Here is a 21,751-nt window from a genome sequence, read left to right as displayed (position 1 = left end):
ACGCACGCACACACACACACCTGAAGTGCACACTCTGGAACCTCTCTTGCTAACTTAGACCCCGCGAGGCCAGAGCTCCTCCAGCCTAGGGGCAGCAGTCTTTCCCAACCGGGTTCTTGTGCTGGGGAAATGGGGGAGGGGGCAGCGCTGCATGGCCACAGGGGCTCCTGCAGTAAACAGATTTCCCCACTGTGGCTGCCAGGGGCTCCAATAAAGCCCCCTGCCCTCACATGCACCCGAAGAGAACCCCCTGCCATCTCAGACGCTGCCTTCTCCTCCAGAGTCGGACCAGGGTCCTGTCCAGTTCACCATAATCTACTCCCTCGCTGGCACACAGGAAGCCGCCTGATACATCTTTTTTTTCTTTTGACAGGGACAGTCTGGCCACTGCAGTTCATGCGCCTATAAACTCACAACCAGACGGCACAATGCGCATGATGTGCGGCTGCCCTCACGCTTGGCCCAGAAGGTGCAGCCAGTGCAGAACTCAGCAGGCTGCGGTGCTAAGCACCTATTTTGCCACGACTGGAGGCGGAACTGCACTGGCGGCCAGTTAGATGCCGGACCAGGTTCAAGATGGTATTGAGGACATATAAGCCCCCAAACAACGAAGGTCCTGGATACCTAGCTGACCCCCTTCCCCCCTGAGCCTTCAGAGGAGACACAGAGGATCACTATCTAATGATTTCTCAGGAGGGGGCCTTCTCTGACGGTGGCTCCAGCCCTTGAGGCCTCCATTGCCATGGGCTTCAAAATGACACCTGAGGGCTCCTTTCTTCCTTTACTGGACTTCTAAGACGTTCTCAAACTGGGCTGCTCAGTTCTTGCCTCCCCCAGATTTCACTGATTTAGGTGGCGCTGGTGTATTGGGGATGAGACAGGTTTGTGGTTTTAGACATTGCTTGGTATTTCCTTTTGCCCTTCTTTTGCAGACTGCACTGCTTTTGGGTATTAAGTGTTATATAGAAGTATCTGGAATAAATAAATAGACAAGTCAGGCCTTCCCTCACCCCTGACATCCAGGAAAGATGTGCCGGAGGGTGTGTTTTGGGGTGGGGGTGTCCCTGAGTAGCCCAGCTTCTGCCGGTGCCAAGGCCTCGGGGGCTCCCTTCCATCCCCTGCGGAGCTGCTCTGGGTGGCGCTTACCTCCGTTGGGGCCCTGACATGACCTGGGCTGCAACCTGCACCCTAAAACCTGGCTCTGCACTGCTCTCTCTCTCTCTCTCTGTTCCTCTCCAGTTGCCGGGCAGAACCTGGGAAACGGGGCTGAGAGGAGAGAAGAAGGGGAGAAACAGAGAGGAGTCAGAGAGGAGGGAGGAAGAGGGTGGGGAGAAAACCGGAGGGAGGAGGGGGAGGGAGAGGAAGGGCAATGACAGCAAAAGTGAAAAGGAGGGGAGGGGAAAACTTTACAGAGTGGGGGCAGAACAAGAAGCTGTCTAAAGAGGAGGCCCTCTCTGCAGAGGCCACATTTCCTCCAGACTTTCTGGACAGAGTTCAAAGGTAGGCACGATGCTTCTTTTGCTACCTTTACTTGACTCTCAATGCCAAGCGCAGCAACATCCAGGCCAAGCATACTCCGTTTGTTTGATTTCCTCTTTTTATGGAGAGGGAAAGGTCTTAAGACTTTCCCCACCTGACCAGGAACTGCCCACACACTTCCAAGCACATCTCCACCACCATGAGGGCTAGGAACTTGCTGATTGAAAGGAAAAGGAAGAGTACCAGGAACCTCGGTCCAGTGCAAGGAAACACAGCACTTCAAGCTTGCTATCTGCTATCCACAGTCATCTGGAATGCAGACCTGCTTGGACCCTTTGAGGGTGTTGGGACACAGCCAGGCAGGTGCGCTGAAAAAAGATCTTTTGCATTGAAAATTCTCCAATTTTTTTTTCCTGTTGTGGAAGAGCTTCCAAGGAACAACCTCCAGAGTTCCCAAGAGATTTCCTGCCCCCATCAAGATGCTCACCCTTCCTTTGTGATCCTCACATCTTTAGGCAGAAATGCAATTTATGCTGAGGGCTCTCCCATCCAGCATGCCATAATTATACAAAAATCTGGCACTAAGGGCAGGATCCGTGGTTAAAGGCCCAGACCATTCACAAGAGCAAACACTGGGGGAGGCAGGGAATAACCTTTGAGCAGCCTGCTGCCTCCCAGCTCTTTCGGACTCGGGTTCTCCTTAAGGATGCACAGCATCCACCGGGGGGGGGGGTGTCCATTTGGGCTGCATCAAAGGGGCTTTCCCTGGAGAGCGACCCATGGCTTCCTTTCTCTGGCTGTGTGCTATGCCTCTCATCCCCTGGGCAACCGTTCTGTGGCTGGTGCCCCTAGAAATCTTTCAGAATTCAAAATGTTCCAGTTATAACTGCTGCTAAGATTATAATAGCTAAAGACCTTATTCCACTGCAGATTCCCGGCCACAAGCAGAGAAAGCAAGCCCTGGTGGCAGCAGGAATCGGCTCCCCTTGGGGCCTGCATTGGGCACCAAACTGAAAAGGCACCAGATATAGGTTGTGTTAGCAGAGGAACAAATAGGAGCCCACTCTCATAGAATCACAGAACTGTACAGCTGGAAGGGAACTCAGGGGTCCTCTAGTCCACCCCCTGCAATGCAGGAATTTCAGCTAAAGCATCTCTGACAAATGGCCATCCAGCCTCTGCTTAAAAGCCTCCAAGGAAGGAGAGTCCACCCCCTTTGAGGTCATCCATTCTGCGGTCAAATGGCTCTCACCAAGGGCGTACCCACCATTCGGCAAGTTAGGGCAGCTGCCCTACTCTAGAAGCAGGGCTGGTGGGCAGAGGCGGAGCACAGCCCGGCGGAGCGCGAGTTCGCCATTCCCGCCGCACCGCGCCGCACCCTCCCTCCAGCTCCCCGGCGCGCCCTCAGGCAAGGCCAAGCGCGGCGGGGAACCAGGGAGCGCGGCGCGGCGGGCGGGAACGCTGAACTCCGCCTCCGCCCACCAGCCCTGCTTCTAGGGGCAAGGGGGGCAAGGGGAGGGGCACAGCCCGGCGGAGCGCGAGTTCGCTGTTCCCGCCCACTTTGTGGCCCCTCCCCTTCCGTGCCTTGGCCCCTCCCCTTGCCCCCCCCTAGTTTTGATCCTGGGTACGCCCATGGCTCTCACCATGAGAAGATTCTTCCTAATGTTTAGTCGGAATCTCCTTTCTTGTAACTCGAAGCCATTGGTTCGAGTCCTAGCCTTCGGAGCAGGAGACAGCAAGCTTGCTCCACCTTCCAGGGGACAGCCCTTCAGATATTTGAAGATGGCTGTCATATCTCCTCTCGGTCTCCTCTTTTCCAGGCTAAACATACCCAACTCAACTGTACAGGGTCATAGAATTGTAGGGCTCTGTAGCCTTCCTTTGCTGCTGCAGGTTGACCTGCCCCACAACCGACCTCAGGTGTGACAGCAGGTGAGCCTGGCTGGGGAGGAAAGGGGAGGACTCCTATGGAAGCCCTTTGGGGCCTGTAGGCTGAAGGTTCTCCATGCCTGGCTAAAGGGATGCAAATGATGGCTCTACTCTGCCTCCACGCTCAGAGGCAGCAATGCTTCTGAATACCATTTGCTAGGAGCAGCAGGAGGGGACGATGCTCTTGGGCTTGCGTCCTGCTTAGGGGTTTCCTTTAATGGGCATCTTGTGGGCACTGTGGGAACAGGAGGCTGGACTAGATGGGCCACCGGTGCGATCCAGCAGGGCTCTCCTTATTTCCTCTTAAAGGGGCCCCCTCGCTGAAAGAGAGCCCACTGCCGAAGGGGCTGTTCCCCCATCACCACCCACAGAAAACGACGGCCTCCCTCCAGCCTCCCCATCCCACAAGCCAAAAGAAAGCTCAAAGCTGGGATTCTGCCTGTGTTTTCGAGTGCAGCGATGAACAGAAGTGAGGCTTTCTGAGCACAGTGATGACAGGCAGCAAGTCGTCATTACCTGCCAGAAGACGGTGGATGCCAGCGTTTGATTTGGCAGCAGGAGACCGACAACCTGCGAGAGAGGAAGAAGGGGGAGAGATTTCAGGGAAGACGGTGGGTGGAGTTGGGCATTTGGGGAGGGATGGAACTGCCTCTCCCAACAGCAACTGAAAACGCCCCACCTGCCCTTCTCCAAGGGCGGCCAAGAAGCTCCACCATGAAGCAGGAAGCCATAGAAAGACGAACAAAGCCAAGTGGGCATTAAATCTCTGTTTGGGACAGGTGGACCCAGGAGGAGCCTGAGGGAAGCAAGGAAAGGCTGCAGAGGAGCAAGAGGGGGCTGTGAGGATGGCGAGAAGAGAGCGACTGAGAGTGGGTCGCCTGCAAGAGGCGCATGGGGTGCAAGTGCTCTCCCTATGGGAAGGAGTCTGCCAAGGAACATGCAGCAGCTCCATTTCTAATTACTGGCTGGGGTGGCGCAAGAGAGTGGGGAGCAAAACAAACTGGGAGGGTTCTCCCCCCCCTCCAGTATTCCAGAAATGGCTGCACCATGGGACAGTATGTTAATTCCTTTGCAGATGCAGACAGGTTTGCTCCTTAAGTTCCTGTTCTCACCTGCCCTGGAGATCAGGATGGGCCAGAAACATTAAGGTGATGCACACCCCCCCACGGAAGTCAGACTGAAAACACAGACATAGATTTTTTGGGGGGGGGAGCCTAAGAGCCCTGGCCACTCCAAGCCAGGCGTAGTCCTAAGGGAGAGGAGCCTGTCTCCCGTACTTTTCTACCTGGCAGGTATTCGACAGGTGGGGCTTTTCCACATCACTGCCTCTGTGTGTGGCTGGTCGGAGTGCCAGATCCCTGCCACTCTGCATGTGTGTAACCTTTCTCTCTTTCAAACCGGTACCCCAACAGGTCTATCAGATCCAGGGCAAAGAGCTCTGGCTCCTGAATGAGACAAGGACACAGCCAGGTCCGCCCACTCCTCTTCCCAGGATGTTCCCAGACCCGTCTTCCGGTGGCCTGGCCTGGCTGCCAGCCAGTCTCATTCCACCCTACCAGGATCTGCTTGGTGCACCTTCCTGTCCTCCCTCTGCTTGCTGGGCAAGTGAGAGGAGACATAGCAGGCGAGTCTAACATGATGCAGTGGAGAAAAGGGGTAAGACTAGAACTCAGGGCTATCCAGTGAAGATCCAGGAGAGATCCCAAAGGAAGAACTGCTGCTTCACACAGCGGCAGATTGTTCAACTATGGAATACATCGCAAGAACACGAGAAGAACCCTGCTGGATCCAGCCAACAGGGGGTGCATCTAGTCCAGCATCCTGTTCTCACAGCAGCCAACCAGCTGCCCATTGTGGGAAACCCACAAGCCGGATCCAAGCCCAAGAGCCCTCTCCCCTCTTGAGGTTTCCAGCAATTGCCGCTGGCTCGTGTCCTGCCTGTGGGCTTCCTTCCTTTGGGGGTGTCTCGTTGACCACCATGAGGATGCTGGACCAGATGGGTTCCCCCATGGCCTGATCCTGCTGCATGGTTGTTCTTGGGTTCTTCTGGCCCCAGGCCCTCCACTCTAGGCACAAGGAGCCACCAGTTCTCCCTCTGGAGGGAGGCAAATGCTGGCCCCAGGTTTAGCACACCCTGAAGTGGAGGCAATGGAGACCCACACCGCCTTGGGAAGAGGGAAGGGGGTTCCCAGTCCCACTCCCTCCATCACCACCCGCTTCTTCCCAGTATGCTCAGTTTGAGACTCAGACTGCGAGAGCAGACGGCCAATTATGTCACTACATTTCACAGATCAATTGGCATAAATGTTAAAATTAAAATGTAACATTTGAACATCGGTTTCCCCCCCCCTTTCCTTTTCTGCTTTATGACAAGGGGTTCCAGTTTATCATTTGCAGCTCACAAAACTGAGCTCTGCTGACAGCTCTCAGCATCTCTGACAGGTCTGGATCCGGGCCGATTTTGGTGTCAACCTGATCGCTAACTCAAAATTTGTGTTTAACTTTTTGCAAAGTTAATTACAGATTACCACCCAAATGTTAAACATAAATAAGGACACCTTTCCCCTCTCTGTGCTGGGAGCCATGCCAGCCCCTCCCCAAGATCTATCATTACAGGAAGGGCCATATGTCTCCACCAATGTGGCCCAGAATGCATCCAAGGGAGGATTTCAAGCCTCAGAATAACTGAGGGGGAGCTGAGGAAGAATGGAGCAGAAGGGCAGAGCAACCAGGAGGCTCTCTGCCGGGACTGAAGGCGGGGGAGCTGGTTTCAGGTGGTATTAAGGGTGGCACAGATGACCGGGGGGGGGGGGCAGACCTGAGCCGTAAGGGAAGTTCCTGCGAGGGACCTCCGGGAAAAGGATGCTTTAAACTGTGGCTGTCAATCCCACACCAGGCAGGGATGACCGCCAACCCAGAGGGCTTTATAAAAGGACTGGGCAAGTTCATGGAGGAGGAGAGAGCTATTGATGGCTCCTAGCCAGGGTGGCTGTGCTCTGCCCTTCACAGTCAGAGGCAGCAAGGCTTCTGAATGCAGGCAATGATGGAAAACACAGGAGGGCAGAGTGTGGCTGTGGAGCTCCGGTTCTGCTCCGGCATTTGGCTGGCCACTGTGAGAACAGGATGCTGGACAAAGTGGGTCTGATCCAAGGGTCAGCAAACTTTTTCAGCAGGGGGCCGGTCCACTGTCCCTCAGACCTTGTGGGGGGCCGGACTATATTCTGGGGGGAAATATGAACAAATTCCTACGTATGCCCCACAAATAACCCAGAGATGCATTTTAAATAAAAAGGACACATTCTACTCATGTAAAAACACGCTGATTCCCGGACCGTCCGTGGGACGGATTGAGAAGGCGATTGGACCGGATTTGGCCTTCGTTTGCCTGCCCATGGTCTGATCCTTTATATACTTAAGGGGACAAGACCAATCAGTCTTAGGACACTGGGGAGACCCCTCCTCACATCTCTCTTAGATGCTCCCTATTTACTTCACCATAAGAAATTATTCTCAGGCATTCAGGCTGGGTCTCAGGCCCAAGGCCAGAAGGGCTTCTCATTAAGAAGAAATATTTCTGGATCAGACTGAGCCACTTCCATCCCTAAAACAAAAGGCACACCTTGATGTCCAGAAATGGCATCCACTTCTGAACCTCAAATTCTGCCATCCAGACCCCCCATTTCTCCCCAATTGCCTCACCCCATTGACTTTGGCCAAGGGGAAAATGTCCCTTGTACTGTACTTCTAACAGCTTTCTTCCTTCATTCAGTGCTTCAGGCAGATGGAGAAGCCCTTGCTGGGTGAGGAGTGGGAAGAAAGCAGAGCGTGGCAGAGAGAAAGGAAGTGGATTCTTGCCAGGCTGAACCCAACCCAAGGCGGGCCATTCCGTCTCCTTCCTCCCCCCACCCCAATGCCAGCAGAGGGGCAGCACGTTGAGTGTCCATGGAAAGGCTGCCCCTCCAAGGCCAACGGGGCACTTTGCACCCAACATGAAAGCCAAGCACCGTTGGAGCACGAAGGTGCTAAAATACTCACAATAGGTGTCCCAAAAGGAATGTAACCTACAGGAAGAAGAAAAAAACCCATATTTTAGTATATACAGAGAGAGACTCCATCACCCCAAAATAGGGTTATAGTCCAGTGCAAGTGATACCTCAGGTGCAGAGCAGAGGAAAGAGAGTGTGGTGGAGTCTCCTTCTTTGGAGGTCTTTAAGCAGAGGCTTGACAGGCATATGTCAAGAATGCTTCAATGGTGTTTCCTGCTTGGCAGGGGGTTGGACTGGATGGCCCTTGTGGTCTCTTCCAACTCTATGATTCTTTGATTCTATGATTCTATGACAAAAGACCTCACCCTTCCCCAGAACCAGTGCCGGATTTAAGTATAAGCTCAACAAGCTATAGTTTGCGGCCCCACTCTCTTGCCCCCCCCCAAAAAAAAACTAAAGGGAAAAAACTGGATGTACATTTCCAAAATATAAGATAAAAAACAAATAAAATAAAATCTACTTACAGCGACAGTGTTGTGTAGGCTCCTAGGATGTAAGTCATGGGCCCCACCTGCTGGCCTGCTCCCTAAAATATCACTGGTTTGCTCCTTTCTATATAGAGGGTGCCAACATTCTGCATGGACTGGTTGCATGGCAAATGGCTTGAGATACCTCTTAGGTCCATAAATTACCATATAACATCTATTCTACACAAAAAACAGCTGGACATATAAAGGGCCCCATTACCCTCAGAAGCTTAGGGCCGCATCAAACCTAAATCCGGCTCTGCCCAGAACTGCACTATCTTTTTCCCGTGTCTCAGGTGACATTAGGATTCTGCCCACCCTCCTTCGCTCCTGAACTCTGGCATTATTATTATTATTATTATTATTATTATTATTATTAGCACTACTACAACAGACCCTCCAAGTGTATTTATTTTCCAGGGACATCCCTGATTTAGAGAAGCCGTCCCGGTTTCTGATTTGATCCTGGAAGGTCCCACTTTTCCTGAGGACGTCCCTGATTCCATGGGAGAAATGTTGGGAGGGTAGGGAGTTATGCAACCCCTGAGCCATCTGAGGGCAACCCTGTATGTTGGAAGCTGCCCAGGATGGCTGGGGCAACCCCATAAGATGTGTGGGCTACAAATAGGAAAATTATCGTTACAGGTAGGTAGCCGTGTTGGTCTGGATCGAAGTAAAATAAAAAAAATTCCTTCAGTAGCACCTTAAAGACCAACTAAGTTTTTATTTTGGTATGAGCTTTCGTGTGCATGCACACTTCTTCAGATACCTGAAGGTATCTGAAGAAGTGTGCATGCACACGAAAGCTCATACCAAAATAAAAACTTAGTTGGTCTTTAAGGTGCTACTGAAGGAATTTTTTTTATTTTACTAGGAAAATTATCATTATGGACTGGGAAGTCCCTATTTTCATTGGAGAAATGTTGAAGGGTATGCTGCTGCTGCTACTACTATTATTTGTATGCCACTCTTCACCCGTACATCTCAGGGTAGTTCGCGACATAAAATGACAAAATAAAAATCTTAAAATACATAACGGACTCAGGGCAGAGGGAATGATACCGCAAGTCTCATCACATGTGTGCACACCTCCAGGGGAGTTAAATCTGAGGTGCCAGGTAGCTGTATGATGAGCAAAACTACTTCTCTCCCTGAGGGATGCAATGCCAGTGGGGAGGCGAGGGTCTGGATCGAGGGAGCTGCTATTTGTGGTGGTTCTTGCAAGTCACACACTCAATGCAGCGCTTGGCTCTGGGCGAGAAAGAAGACTGCCAGGGCTCAGCCACAAGGCTGTAGGGCAGGTAAGGTTCACCCAAACACTTTTGGGGGAGCTTTGTCTTAGTTATTCCTTTAAGTAGGGCTGCAATATGTAACCAATTAACTTGTCAAATCAATCCATTTAAAAAAAAACTCTTCCAGTGAGCAAAGAAGGCACCCCCAGGCTATCAGGCAGCAATTTTGGGGGTGGGGGTGGGGTGGGGAATCATTAGTTTTAATGCAAGCCCTTTAAAAGGAAAGATGGCCAGTACCATCTTAAAAGGCAACAAAGTGACTCACAGCATCTTAAAGGCTAACAAATTTATTGCAGCATAAGGTTTTGTGGGCTGAAGTCCACTTCATCACTTTTGCGTCTGACAAAGTGGGCCTTGAGTCCGCGAGAGCTTATGCCAAAATGAATTTCCTAGTCTTTAATGTGCCACAAGAATCATAAAATTGTCAAGTTGGGAGGGACCCTAAGGGTCATCCAGTGCAACCCCTTGCAATGCAAGAAGAGGCACCTGTCCCACACAGGGATCGAACCTGCAACCTTGGCATTATCAACACTGTGCTCTAAGGCAATGCAAAAATGTATCAGGAGGGGTCTCAGGGGCCACAAAAGCCAGTGGGAATTGCATAAGCACAGCAGGGGGCCTGCAGGAACGCTCAGCACAAAGGTTTTTTTTAAATGTTTAATTTAAATTGACAAATTATGGTAGCACAGAATACATATATAATTTTAAAAGTTTTTATTTTAATTGTGAGGGGCTTGCAGGTCCACAAAAGCCGTTTTGGCATCCTAAAGTAACAATGGGGGAATCCAAAGAGCAGTACAAAATATTTTTGTTTAAAGAATTGCTTGGGGTTTTTTTGGGGGGGGGTGATATATTGCAACAGAGGTGCTTCTTTACGAGGTTGGGCCATACCTGACATTCTGAAAGGCATGAAAATCGTCTCGTTAGTGTCCGGATGGATGATGGCCTACAAGAAATCAGAGACAGTGAAGGTAGAGAGGAAGAGGAGGGGCGCTATCCCCAATCCTGCCCTCCCAGCCATGGTGCAAGTGGGTTGCCTACTACCCCAGGGGTGGGGGGGGCACTTTAACAGAGGGTTTTTGCCCTGTGAGAGAGAGGTGGTCCTAGGTGACATATTCACTGCTCTACTTGTTCTCCTGCCTCCATGACCTCCTTTATAACCCTGCCTCCCCCACCCCCTGCATACGGTCAAAAGGCACAAACCGCAAGCAGGTCTGGCTAGCACTGCAAAATTGTCCCCCCCCCCAATCCATATGAAAATAGGAAGGCTTTTGAGCATGCACAGAATGTCCTTCCTTTGCCACTAAGCAACCACTGCCCAAGGATCCAGGGTGAGAGGGAAGGGCCCAAAGGCAGGCAAGGACCCTCCCCTGCCTGCCCCCCCCAAGCACCTCACACCAGCCTCTCCTTTTAGAAATTAAGAACCAATCTCCTTTGGCTTAAAACAGGACAAGCAGAGCCCAGCCTGCCTCAGGAATGAAGGGCTTTCAGAAGGCAGAAACTCCATTTGGGGAGGTCCACACTTGTTCAATTTACAGGCAAAGCTGCTGTAAATGAGAAGACAAGTAACTGATCCACACCTTGGGGGTGCCTAAAGAGGGGGTGTGCCTGGAGAATTCTCGAGGCTGCTTTACCCTTTGTTGGATCCGCAATTGGGCTTGGTCTGGGGCCCCTGCAGTGTCTCCTCCTTGACCCTAGTGGGAAAGGGAAGCCAAGGGCAGCTCCCAGGGCAAGGAAAGGCCAGGCATCCCATCGGGCAAACAGAGCAGAGGACAACCAGCACTCGCCACTTCTGCAGGAAGGCAAAAAGGCAGCAGCAGCAGCAGCAGGAGGAGGAGGATAAAGGAGAAGCAAAGAGTGGGTTACCTGTTTAATTTTTTGTGCTTTCCAAAGCTAGAAAGACAAAAAGACATAATTAATGTTGCTTGTTAGCCCGGGGGGGGGGATCAGTCAGGTAAGCCCAGGAGCTTGCAGAGTCGGTGCACATGCAAAACAAATGTCTGAGGAAAAGGTCACAGGGTGCAAGGCCAGGAATCCACAACCCAGTTTGCCTCTGAACAAATTCACTGTGGAAACCATTTCCCAAACCATGAGATGGGGGGTGGTCCTTGACCCTTGCAGGAGAGATGCCTGCAGTTGTGCCTTCCCATTGCCCGTGGCTGGCAAGATGGGGGCCACCTGAGCAGCACTTGCGCCCAAGTGCTTAGCCACACTTACATTTTGCCCTGCCCTTTCCAGGCACAGGCCCATGCTTAAAAGCTCCGTGTTCAAGCATTGCTGTTTTTTGCCCAGAGCTTTCCCCACGAAAACCCACCCTTTGACGCTCAATCAAACAGATTATAGTTTAATTAAAACAATAAAAATGAAGCACAGGCTGCCCATGGGCGTAGCCAGGATTTAGGGGGGCGGGCAGAACTGAGCTATCTGAGACTCGATTGGTCAGTTAGTTAAGTATTTTTTATTTCTTTACTTGATTTAAAGGGGTCAGCTGTCCGTCGTCGTCCCCCGTCCCCCCGAGATGGCCTAATGCAAGGGGAGGCGATGCATCCACCCCTCCCGCCAGGTGAGGATTTCTGTGTGAGGTTCTTGTTAAAATTCTAAGAAGAAGAGAAAACATTCCTGGCGAGTCCTTTGCCTCAATGGCTCCTGGCACCCGCCAGCTCAAGTAGCAGAGCATGAGACTCTTAATCTCAGGGTTGTGGGTTTGAGCCCCACGCTGGGCAAAAGATTCCTGCCTTGCAGGGGGTGAGACCAGATGACCCTTGGGGTCCTTTCCAACTCTACGATTCTACGATTCTATTACTTTGTATTGAGATAACAGAGAATGCAATCACATCACTCCAAATGGCACAACACTTTTCAAGAATGACCAATTGCACTCTTCCAAAAAGTCCTCTTAGCAGAGGAATCCTAGGCATGTCTACTCAGAAGTAAGTCCCACTGACTGCAATTAAATTGGCCTCCGGGTGACTGCTTTAGCACCCTCAATTTTAGCACCCTAAACCAGCAATTCAGCAGATTTGGACTAGTGTAGCTGACTCGAGAGACATCGGGACTTGGAATAGCTGAGGTGGGAATTGCAGCATAGCACCCAGCCCCCACCTCCCCTGCAGCATTGCAAAACAAATACCTGACTCTCTTGTAGTCCCATGGAGAAGGGACTGCCAGGACCAATGGATTGACTCCAATGTAAAATAGCATGCAACCTAATGGAGTCAAGTTCTGAAAGTGACAAGATAATAAAAATGCACTCAAACAACACTTTACTAACGTTAATTAATTAGTCCTCACGTCATTCCCCTAGGAAGCAAGAAGGGATTCAGACAAGGGTCACTAAAGGGAGCCAGACCCCCAAGACACCTCCCAAGAGGGAGGTGCTTCTCACATGATCCTCATGTAATGTTGCAGGCAGCAGGGAGGCAAATGCAGGTGAGAAAGGGTTCTTCCTAAGGGACGCGGGTGGCGCTGTGGTCTAAACCACAGAGCCTAGGGCTTGCCGATCAGAAGGTCAGTGGTTCGAATCCCCGCGACGGGGTGAGCTCCCGTTGCTCAGTCCCAGCTCCTGCCCACCTAGCAGTTCGAAAGCACATCAAAGTGCAAGTAGATAAATAGGTACCACTCCAGCGGGAGGGTAAACAGCGTTTTTGTGTGCTGCTCTGGTTCACCAGAAGTGGCTTACGTCTCCACATGACCTGGAAGCTGCCTGTGGATAAACGCCGGCTCCCTCGGCCGATAGAGCGAGATGAGCGTGCAACCCTAGAGTCGTCCGTGACTGGACCTAACGGTCAGGGGTACCTTTACCTTTTTAGAAAAGAAGGGCAGGGAGAGAGATGCCCACCTTGCCTGGCCTGCCGATCTCTGGGGCGTGGAAGAGGCAGCCAGAGAGAAAGGCTTCCCAAGGAGCTTCTCAAGGAGCGATGCAGTTTGAAGAAACCTGAAAGTGGCAGGACCCCGATTCCTCCAAATCCACAGCCACTGGGGGCAGCCAAAAGTCTGAGGCACAGCAGCTCTACCTGAATGAGGCAGGCAGAAGCTCACATCTCCCCCTTCTCTTCGCCACGGGCCCAGAAATGTGGGACTCCGGCAAGCCGGGTGCTCTCTCCCCCACTCCCCACAGCCTCACTTAGACCCACAGTCAAGTCCCCAATTGCTCACAAGGTGGAACAAAGCGCCCCTCACCCTGCCATGGAGGCTGGTCCATTCGGAGGCACGCAGGGGGCACTGCCCCACCAGCCTCAAGCTACCCTGTCTGCCAGCCTCCTCCTCTGTGTTGCCCCTTGTGGAATTTAGCAGGGAGGAAGAGGGGGGCAAAGCTGGAATGAGGTGGCCCCGCCTGGCACCACCTACAGTGGGTCTCCCTGTCTTCTGCCCGACCATCCCCAAGGGACACCACCCTCTGCCCTGGCCACCTCCACCAGCCACCTTGTGGCAAACTGGGGCAAACTGGGGGGCCTTTAATGGGGGACCCCTGCCCCGCTAAGGGCTGTCAAAGGGCTTCTCAGACTGCAGGTCCCAGCATCCTGCAATCTATATCTTGCTCAGGGCTGAGTAATACTTAGGCGTTAGGCGAGGCGGGAGGAAGTGAAAAGTGCCATTTTACTGCAAACAGACCTCTTCGCTCTTCATCAACAGTGTAAAAGAAAAGCCATTTATCCCCGCAAAGGGATGCTGTTTGGCCTCCGGCAGACTCTCTGTCCTCTGCTGTGCCTGAGCCAGCGGGAGGAGCCCTTCCTGCTGCTAACCTGATTGAAGGGGGAGCCCAGCAATAAATACCTGCCCATTAGGGTGGCAGAGTCTCTTTGCACTTCAGCCACAAAGGGAGATGAATCCGTCTCCAGGCAGGGAGAGCTGCGGAGGCTGCATTCGGCAAGGGCGAGGAGGGGTGCGAAGTCACCACCCCAAGGAAGCACCCCTTCCTCCTCTTGGGTGGAAGCAGGCTGGAGATTGGGAAGGGGAGAGCAAGTCCACCTCCCCAGGAGCAGGCCAGCAGGTGGCAGTGCCTAGCCACACCATTTCCTAGGGGGGCATGCTTGTGTTAAATGGGGGGCGATTTCTGTTTAGCTCTTCTGCAGCAGCTGGTGGGAGCAGTAATTAAAAGGACTTAAAGGAGAGCGAGGCAAAAAGCAGGATGGGCTGGAGATCTTCACCAGAGAACATCAGAAGAGCCTGCTGGATCAGGCCCATGGCCCATCTGGTCCAGCATCCTGTTCTCATAGTGGCCAACCAGGTGCCCCCAAGGGAAACCTGCAAGCAGGATCCAAGCAGGATCCTCCAGCTGTGGAGGCACAGCTTGGGCGTAATGGCCCTCTCCTCAATGAGGAAATGCTGGCAAATGAAGACATTTGTCTACATGCTTCATCTGATAACTGTGAGCCAAAAGCTGTAAAGTTTCCCGCACCTACATAGACTGGAGTGCTGCAACAGGAGAGCCAGGAAGGAGCCCTCTAAGTCGGGGGTCAGCACAAGCGGCACACAGGGGTTGTTTACCCACGAGCCACCCCCAAACCGAGCTGCCCGCTCACTGCGCTAAACTGGCACAGTGCAGCATAGGAACTCGCTTCTGTGGCACCAGAAATCGAATCTGCACATGCGAAGACGCCGGAAGTTCTGGGCACACGCGCTTACAGTATGCATGCACACGATCCAGCCCACGGAGGGATCTCCGCTGGAGTGAACCGGTCCAGGTGGGGTAAACCTTGCTAACCCCTGCTCTAAGTGACCAGCCTAGGCTAATCACCAGGGAAATATATGGGGGAGTCCCCTGGTTGCAGTGTTAATATGATAAGAAGGTGAAAAGAGCCTGGCTGCTGCTGGATCAGGCCAAAGAGGGCTCCTCATGCCCAGCCTCCTGTTTGCATAGTGGCCAACCAAATGCCTCTTCTTGCTAACCCCCAAGCAGGATTCCAGCACAAGAGCAACTCTTCCCCCCCCCTTCTGTGAGTTCCAGCAACTGGCGTTCAGAAGCATGAACACAGCAGTGGCCATTGATAGTCCTCTCCTCTGTAAATTTGTTGAATCCTTTCTTCAAGCCATCTAGGTTGGTGGCTGTCCCTGCCTCCTGAGGGAGGGAGTTCCATAGTTTAACAAGGCACTGCATGAAGAAGTCGTTTCTATTATCTGCCCTGAAGCTTCCGACATTCAGCTTCACTGGGTGTCCCTAGTCTTATGGGAGAGGGATAAAAGCGTTCTATTATGTCACCTCTTCCTCATCTTTCAGAAGGGAGAGAAGAATACCCCAGAAATTATTACTGGGGGGGGGGGAGAAGGGGCCCAGTTCCCAGCCTGACCGGCATCTCCACAGAGCCAAGAAGCTGAGCTGTGAGCCAGAGAGCCCTAGAAACTAAGCCCTAGGCAGCTAATGCCATCCAGACTCATGCTTCTCTATCAGGATGTCTCAACACGCCATGCTTGGTGGCTCCTCTGATCTTGCAGGTCCTTTGGACGGGCTGAAAAAGAAGCTCCAAACACAGATGGCACCTCCACAAAGGGGGAAACTCCTAGGAAGGGACCATGGAGGTTTGGAAGGAGGTTTCAAAGACTGCCGTCATTATTTTCTGCTCACTGTCTCTTTAAACAAGAGCGACATCTATTCAGCACTTCCTCTGAGTTCTCAAGCTTCACAAAGAAATTAACATAGGAGGTAACCTGGGGTCCAAAGCAGGTGCTCTGTACACCAGGACCAGCAGATTGGCAGCCCATGCAATCCTTCCAGCAGAGGCGTAAACCGAGAAATATTTCTCTAGCCACACCATCTGGGTCAACTACAGGGGCAGCCCTACAAACAGAACACCACGGTAGTCCAACCTGGAGGTTACCCATCAGTTGACAACACCGATCAGGCTACCTCGGTCCAGAAATGGCCACCTGACCCTCCAAGTGAAGGGAGATTCAGCCCCAAACACCTGGAAGGGGCCAGGGTTGTGAAGGCTGCAGCCTCACGTTTTCTGAATGCTCTGCTAAGCGAGGATCACAGAAAGCTGGAGCTGAGCAGGAGAGCCAAGAAGTTGCCCCCGCAGCCACGAAGGCAGCCCAGGCCCTGCCAACTTCCTCCTCCCCACGGCAGCCCACGCAGTGCTGGGAAACCTTGGCGATGGCCGCCGACAGCCTGTTACCATCATTAGCGGCACACAAGGATGAGCTCCAATGAGCAGCCTTTAGCGGAGGAATTGGGTAACACCTCTTCCTCGGCAAGCTGTTCGCTGGACACTCATCACTGGTGGCTGGGCTGCTTCTACAGCAGAGGAGCCTGGTGCATTTTCCCATATTAATTTCTGTCATTAATGAGCTGCAGGGCCCATCCTGCAGCTCCACATCCCCACCTGCCCAAGCATGCTCAGACCCTCCATAGCAGCCAGGAACCAACAGACAAGGAGGGAAGTCGGCTATCTTCTGCCAGGTCAGACCAAGGGCTCCTCTGTTTGAGAACTGTGTCAACAGCAGATGTGTCCTGGAAGCCCCCCCCCCCCCAGCAAGCAGGATGCGAAGAAAGTAGCACTACCCAGCCCAGCCCAGCATCCCATCCCATCTCTCCTTGCCCCCAGCATCCCATCCCAGGTGGCTTGGGTAAGACATGGGGGAGCAATGCCATCAAATCATAGAATTGTAGGTTCCAACCCAGGAATCCCAGCTAGAGAATCCCTGACAAATGGCCAGTCAGCCTCTCTTTAAAAACTTTTAAGGCTAATTCCAGGCAGATGAGGACAGAGCTGCTGACACACACTTTGTGCTGCCCCTTCTTCCCCTCAGCCTCATCACCTGGCATTTCAGCACAGAGGAGGCAACCATGTGAACTGCTGAGATGGGAACAGACAGAACCGAGCATCCCTAGCTAAGAATCCCAACAAATAAAATACACTTAACTACGGTGCACTTTTGTGACACGAACAATCCGTTCTAAGCCCTTTGGATCACCTTTTCCAGTAGCAATGACTAGCTGGCTGCAGAAACAATGCTTCCATGCCGTTGCTGAGTGGCCCGCCACCACGAAGTTTTGATCTGTTCTGTGGATGGATTATTTCATTTATTTATTTAACACTGCTGCTGTGCATCACATTAATACAGAGCCACAAGAAGAATGCAACAGAGCCTTGCAAAATCCAGCGCAGGGGAAGACAACAGGCTCAGGAGATGTTCTGCACATTAATAGTGTGCTGCCCAAGCTTCCTGTGGCTGCTCCAGGGTTCTGTTTTTGCATAGTGTAAAAACATTTTAATGAATGGTAGGTTTTGTATTTTTTTAAAAAAAATAGTACACTGTGTCTATGCTTATGTTTTTACAGGTGCTGAAAGTCTCTTGGAGACCTTTGGGTAACGAAGTGACTATCAAATCATTGTCATCATCGTCATCATCATCATGGACTAAAGAGTTGGAGGAGACCAGTGTTCGTTTGCGCAGTTACATCCCGCATAATCGCTCACCTGGCACAGGAAGGGCCAGAGAAGAGCTCAAGGGCTGCCTCTTTTGGAGGCGCTCGCTCTCCAACCAAGGCAGCAGAGCCGAGGGCAGGCGCTCAAAGGCCTCTGGTCACTCCCAACCCTTGTTGTAACAAACTGCTCACGATGCGCTCTCTGTGGGGCTGTGGCCCACCTGGTCCCACGGGCACCTTCATGGGACAGGGGGGGCCAGATGGGTCATCTGACAGCATTGCAGGGGGGGGGGAGAGATGCAAGTGGAAGAAAGGGAGCAGGGGAGGGTGGGCAGAAGGAACCAATGCCCGCTAGGAGCAGACCCCTCCTGCAATGGGGCCTTCCCCAAACACCAGCTGCTCTGCGCTTTTGACACATGCCAGACACTTATTAGCCCATCTGCCGGCAAGGCACTTTCCCTCACAGCCTACTGGCTCACAGCCGCCACCCAGCACCATTCCTGGCGGTGCTCCTTGACACTCGCCAAGTGTAGAGCTGGCGTCGCGTAACTGCCACCCACATCCCACGGGCAAAGTCTCCGTATCCTACCCACCCCAATTCTTCCTTGCTCCTGTAGCCCTTGTTTCTGGGACAAAGAGGCCTCTTTCCAACATTCAGGTAGGTTAGACTAAACAAGGGTAAAGCTGCTGCCTCTACACAGCCGATTCAGCGGTGAGGCTCACCCAGGAGGGTGCAGAAGATTTTCATGCAACAGGTCTCCATCCCAGTTGTCCAAAAGTTGTCTGAACGAGGCCTTCCTGGCCACAGTAGTGAAGAACCCTGAACTGGCTGAACCATGAATTGGGGAGTTGGGAGGTCAATCTTTGGGCATGAGCCTCTCCTCTAGAGGAAAATAACTTTGCTCCAATACGTCTGTGGTCACTGGACAAAGCATTGGTTGTGGACACAAGAAAGCCAAGTTCAAATCCCGGCTCAGCCATGGCAAAGTGAAAGGATGTGCCTCCTCTCCCAGATGCTCTCTGCAGCAACTTGTCATGTCCAGACTATCAGTGGAAGGAAATCCAAACCATGCCCCCCGTGGCACCATAGAGATGGGGACAGGGGGCAGGCAGCACGCAGGGAAAAATAAAGACCCCTCTGATTGTGAAGCTGTCCTTGCACCAAGTTTGCTCACACCTCTGGACGCAACTATGCCATGCTTCTCTGCCACAAGAGATTAGGGGGACCACCAGTTTCAAGAGGATTAAACAGAACAATGGAGGGAAGGCTTGTCCGTCATGAGAGCTAAAAATGGAGCTCCAAATTCAGAGGCAGCCCCCTGCTATTTCCCAGGCGTTGGGGACTGTCAAGCTCCGAAGGCCATTGGGCTGCATGTGAGGGAGCCAAAACAAAACCTGGCAGAAACATGGGATCACCAGAAATGTCCAATGCCTGAATCAAGTTTTGAATCTGGCTTTCTTTACCTCAGAACTCAGAACTCGAATACATTACAGTATAGACTTCTTGGCATCTTTTGATTGTTTGGATTCTGGCAGCTGTCAAAAATGAAACTTCATAACCTGACAAAGACTGTCAAAACATTAAATACCACTGCATGTCAGCTGTCAAATAAAGTGTGAAATTTAAAACACTGAAGTACAGCATCAATGAACATCACATATTAAAACATCCAATTAATATCTGGCAAATATTCAGTGGCTGGATGTGTACACAGATAGTGCCGTTTTAACCAGGGCTTCTTCCATAAGCCACAAGTTGTCTCACGGACGATTCTAGAAGCCCCGCAGCTCAGTTCCTCCAAAGCTTCTCTGTTTTGCTTTGCACCTTTGTGGCTTGGTGAGCATCTGGGGTAGCCAAACAAACCATGGTTAAGCAAGGCTGTTTGCTTCAGATACAATGCTAAGCAGTAGTGAAAACGAGCCACGGTCCATAAATCAACAATATGGCTTCACAATGTGGTTTTTGCCAGGAAACCAACCGTGGTTGGCCTTCTAGGCTGGGTTAAACATACCACAGGGCTTAGAGTAATGTGTGAAGTAGGATACAGAAAATATTCCATATCAGAACGCACAGAGGAGAATATTTGGCTCTAAGCTAGATGCATCTTTGTCTTGATCTAAATTATGGGTTTCAGATGCAGAAGAGAGCACATCCGATGGGCCCCTGACCCTCAAAGATGCAGACGTGCCTGTAGACCACAGACCCCACTTTGGCCATGGAACTCATAGCAGCAGATCAGTAGGTTCTATGCTTACGCAAAGCTCATACAAAGCTTCATGCACTTCAGTTACCTCTTTGTTGGTGACTCCTGGGGGCAGAGTCCCATGTTTATAATCCTCCAGCAACTGCACAGCTTCTTTCAGACGACTCTGCACACAAACAACAAGCAGAGGGGAGAGTTAGCTGCAGCTATTCCACAAGGGGGGGGGAACTACAGTTCACACCAGGTGTCAAGAAACTACCCAGGGGCACCAGTTGGCCAAGACAGCACTTAGCTGAATTTTAAAACTGCTCCTGCTCCCAAATGTCGCTTCTTCCTTCTGGGGTCACGTGGCTCCCTCAAAGGTCAGGCCTGCTTCGGCCAAAACACAAGATCAAATAACGTGGCAAAAGCTGAACTCGGTGGTATTTTCCTTGAAAGCAGGAAAGGACGCCCACCAAATTGTTGTCAATCACAGTCTTCGCCCAGTCCTAAGAATTTGTTATGGATGGTCAAGTCAAAGGAAGCTGAGACAGCCTGCATTCTGTCACAATGAGGTTGATATCAATAGGGTGGTTTGCCTGATTTTTGCCCCAGTGTGGACAGTAGATTAGAATCATAGGACTGTAGAGTTAGAAGGGGCCCCCAAGTGTCCATCTAGTCCAACCCCCTGCAATGCAGGAATCACAGCTAAAGCCTTCCTGGTTTCTAACCATCTAACCTCTGCTGAAAAACCTCCAAGGAAGGAGAGTCCACCACCTTCCAGATGTGCTTAATTTTATTAACATCTCCCCTTTTGCTCTACTGAGAACATCATTCTCCCTCTCCTCACATAATCCCCACAACAATGCTGTGAGGTGGGTTTGGCTGAGAGTGAGTGAATGGCCCATGGTCGCATAGCGAGCTTCATGGCTCAATAAAGATTCGAACCCTCATGGCCAGGCATGTCGCTCTAACCACGATGCCACACTGCATCACCCACTAGTCCATTCCACTGTCAAATAGCTATTGTTGTCAGGAAGTTCTTCCTAATGTTGAGTTGCAATCTCCTTTCTTGCCGCTTGAATCCATTGCTTCATCCCTTGGAGCAGCAGAAAACAAGCTTGGTAGCAAATTCCACTGCTGAACAGCTCTTACTGTCAGGAAGTTCTTCCTAATGTTTAGGGGGAATCTTCTTTCTTGTACAGTAGTTTGAATCTATTGCTCCATGTCCGCTTCTCTGGAGCAGCAGAAAACAACCTTTCTCCCTTCTCTATATGACATCATAGAATCATAGAATCATAGAATCATAGAAAACAAGGTTGCCCTACTAGAAAACAAGGTTGCCCTTCTGGAAGAGAAGGTGCAGCAGCTTCAGGGGCGTGTATCTACGCTCCAGAGAATTAAAGAGCTGGAGCTTTTCTTGGATGCAGCAGAGCACACTGTCTGCACCAAGGATGAGACAGGGGATCTCCCTGAGGAGGAGGTCAGTTCCCCAACACAGCAGCCAGATGTATGGAGGAACGTGACTCATAGAAGTAGAAGGCCCAGGGATCGCTCTGAGTGCTTAGAATTACACAACCGTTTTGAAGTGCTCATGGAAGACGAGAAACAGACTCCACCTGAGGATCTCTCCCTCATCACAGTTGATGAGGAATATGAAGACGAGCAACCAAGTCAGTCCTCTGGGAATATGCAGGTAACCTTGGAAGGGACAGCACATGGAAGAATCCCAACCAAGCCTATGAAGAGGCGAGTAGTGGTGATTGGGGATTCCATACTGAGGGGTACAGAAGCAGTAATCTGTGGGCCTGACAAGATGTCTCGAGAGGTGTGCTGTCTACCTGGGGCCAAGATCGAAGATGTAACAGAACGGCTGCAAGGAATCATAAAACCCACCGACAAATACCCCTTCCTTTTGGTGCATGTGGGAACCAATGACACTGCAAGCCATAGCTTACAGAAGATCAAAAATGATTATGAGGCTCTGGGC

The 21,751-nt window shown here is 51.6% G+C and overlaps 1 protein-coding gene across 1 annotated transcript in view; it reads right to left on the bottom strand.

Moving 5' to 3' along the window:
* Positions 1-21,751, bottom strand: part of SFXN5 (sideroflexin 5) — an 87,783-nt gene that overhangs the window by 40,844 nt on the left and 25,188 nt on the right. Inside the window, exons 3-7 of the mRNA XM_035103695.2 lie at positions 19,871-19,948; positions 11,080-11,106; positions 10,105-10,159; positions 7,444-7,469; positions 3,925-3,978 (exon numbers count right to left, since the gene is read on the bottom strand). Coding sequence (XP_034959586.1) covers positions 3,925-3,978; positions 7,444-7,469; positions 10,105-10,159; positions 11,080-11,106; positions 19,871-19,948 — 240 coding nt within the window. The remainder of the gene's footprint in view (positions 1-3,924; positions 3,979-7,443; positions 7,470-10,104; positions 10,160-11,079; positions 11,107-19,870; positions 19,949-21,751) is intronic.

This window comes from Zootoca vivipara, chromosome 9, assembly GCF_963506605.1.
Source record: "Zootoca vivipara chromosome 9, rZooViv1.1, whole genome shotgun sequence".
In the NCBI taxonomy this organism is placed as follows: Eukaryota; Metazoa; Chordata; class Lepidosauria; order Squamata; family Lacertidae; genus Zootoca; species Zootoca vivipara.
The sequence above is the reverse complement of the archived record's forward strand: the minus strand, read 5'-3'. Positions and strand labels throughout refer to the sequence as shown.